Source organism: Apis dorsata, unplaced genomic scaffold, assembly GCF_000469605.1.
Source record: "Apis dorsata unplaced genomic scaffold, Apis dorsata 1.3 scaffold_68, whole genome shotgun sequence".
Lineage (NCBI taxonomy): Eukaryota > Metazoa > Arthropoda > Insecta > Hymenoptera > Apidae > Apis > Apis dorsata.
Window position 1 is genome coordinate 1,000,653 of NW_006263366.1, and position 2,011 is coordinate 1,002,663.

General features: G+C 44.1%; 1 protein-coding gene across 1 annotated transcript in view; it reads left to right on the top strand.

The window, feature by feature from the left end:
* The first annotated feature begins 587 nt into the window (after positions 1-587).
* The window catches only part of LOC102676311, a 63,986-nt gene continuing 62,562 nt past the window's right edge, over positions 588-2,011 (top strand). The window contains 1 exon segment of the mRNA XM_031515379.1: positions 588-1,226. Coding sequence (XP_031371239.1) covers positions 992-1,226 — 235 coding nt within the window. The 5' untranslated portion in view covers positions 588-991.

Consider the following 2,011-nt stretch of genomic DNA (forward strand, 5'->3'; position numbering starts at 1 on the left):
TATCGAGATCGCGCGCATCGCCTTGGATCTTATTATCCAAGGAAGAGAATCGTTGGTTGGAAGAAAGTGGAGGGAATCGCGAGTTCCGGTATGAACGCGCGCGAAGTTTACCAACACCGGAATCGTCCTATTTGGGGCGAAAATAGAGCGCTTTTCGGCTGTCTCCTTCCCTCTCGCCTTGTACGTGCGTTCACCCTCGTTCGACCTAAGAATATCTCGTTGGAGGACAGCGCAGCATGGAGCGAGCCTTTTCTTGCTCTGTAATCGGCGTCAAGCAGTGAGATGTAGCCGACCAAACTGCCGCTGTGTTTCCATTCCTGTCAAATATACTTAAAGGGGACCGCGACTCAAAGGGGAAGTCATCTCGAACTGGTGGTTTTATTTCGGTGATATTATTCCACATATACTCTCGCGCCACCGGCCAAATTTTCGTGAAATTTCGCGCGAAGTGTCGCGTTCAATAAAAGAAATCCTTAACTCGGGGAAAAACATTCGTTTAATCGTCGATTGCTTATAAAACACATCGGGCGAATATTAATGTAATATTAAATAAGAATATTAAATAATATTAAATAATATTAAATAAGAATAAAGTACAACGTGATTGATCGATGAACGTGAGTTTCAACGATCGAAATGTGTACAAAGCATACATACGCGGTGCCAAAACGTACTTGTCACGGATTTTGGCGCGCTTGTAAATCGTTTCTACCCAATTAATATCGAGGAACAAAAGGATCGAAGAGGAAGGATCGAAGTGGCAAAGAGCGTGCATCGAAGCCTGGCATCGAAGTCTGAGTTCTCGAAGGAACTTGCCCTCGCATCCGGTGAGCCGAGCGGAAGAAGCACGAGCGTTGAAAAATTATTTTTACCCCGGGAACCGGTTTCGACGAGCCGTGCGTGACTCGGTCCAAAGGCGGTCCGGAGTCTGAAGAAGATGGGCCAGTGAAAATTCATTGCTCCCCTTTCCGGTTGTCCAACGATCGAACAAATGTCGAGGATGCTGCGGCTCGAGCTCGTGGGACTCGTGTTGCTGGCCTGCACCCAGATACTCACGGAGCATCGCAATATTTACGAAACAAGATCGCTGTACGGTTATCGGTCCAAGTTTCTCGATCCCCCCGAACGGTTCACCAGAGAGGTGCGAGTGAAACAGGGTCGTTTACGAGGAATCGTCGTGCAGCCGAGGACCAATCACGATCTACAGCCCGTCGATGTTTTCCTGGGTGAGATTCGCGGTCGAAAATAATAATTTTCTCGCATCCGTTTTATGGAACGATACAATTAATTACGATTAATTAATTTCGTACAAAGACACAGATTGAAGTGTGTCACGATTTACAACCAACGATTTGTATATTTCGAAATAGAAGCAACGCGTCTCCATTAAATAGGAAAAATTGTTATATACAATCGCTATGCAACATCCATTATCGCGTAATTCAAAATAATACAATAATTCTCGTTGTATCGTTTATCGTAATCAACATGGACTCTATTCATTCATAAATCTGATTTATAGAAAAGACGAATATGAACAAAAAAATTATAATTACGCGTACAAATATCTTTAACCCCGAATTACTTTCAATTAGCTTTCTCAATTTGGAGCTTAATTTTGGAAAAAAAAAGAAAAAGAGAAGAGAAAAAAGAATCTAACAAATCTCTAATCGATATCCTTCGCACGTTCGAAAAATTTTTGAAAGCAGAGAGAAAGAAAAATGAGAGAGCAGAAGAATTCTCGAGTCAATCAGGAACTTCCCTCGCAATCATCGCTTAACGTAGAATGTAGAAAGCTTCAAAGTTTCCAGGACCAATCGTGTGACGGATCGAAACCCGCCAGACTGGTAACGATAACACTGGGACCGGCGCGATTTCAGTTTCCGGATGCCGATACGGCCAACTTTGCCCAGGAGAGGGTGAAACTTTCCTCGCAGCTGCATCAGCCTCTTCTTCTTCTCCGCCTCTCTCTCTCTCTCTCTCTCTCTCTCTCTCTCTCTCTCTCTCTCTC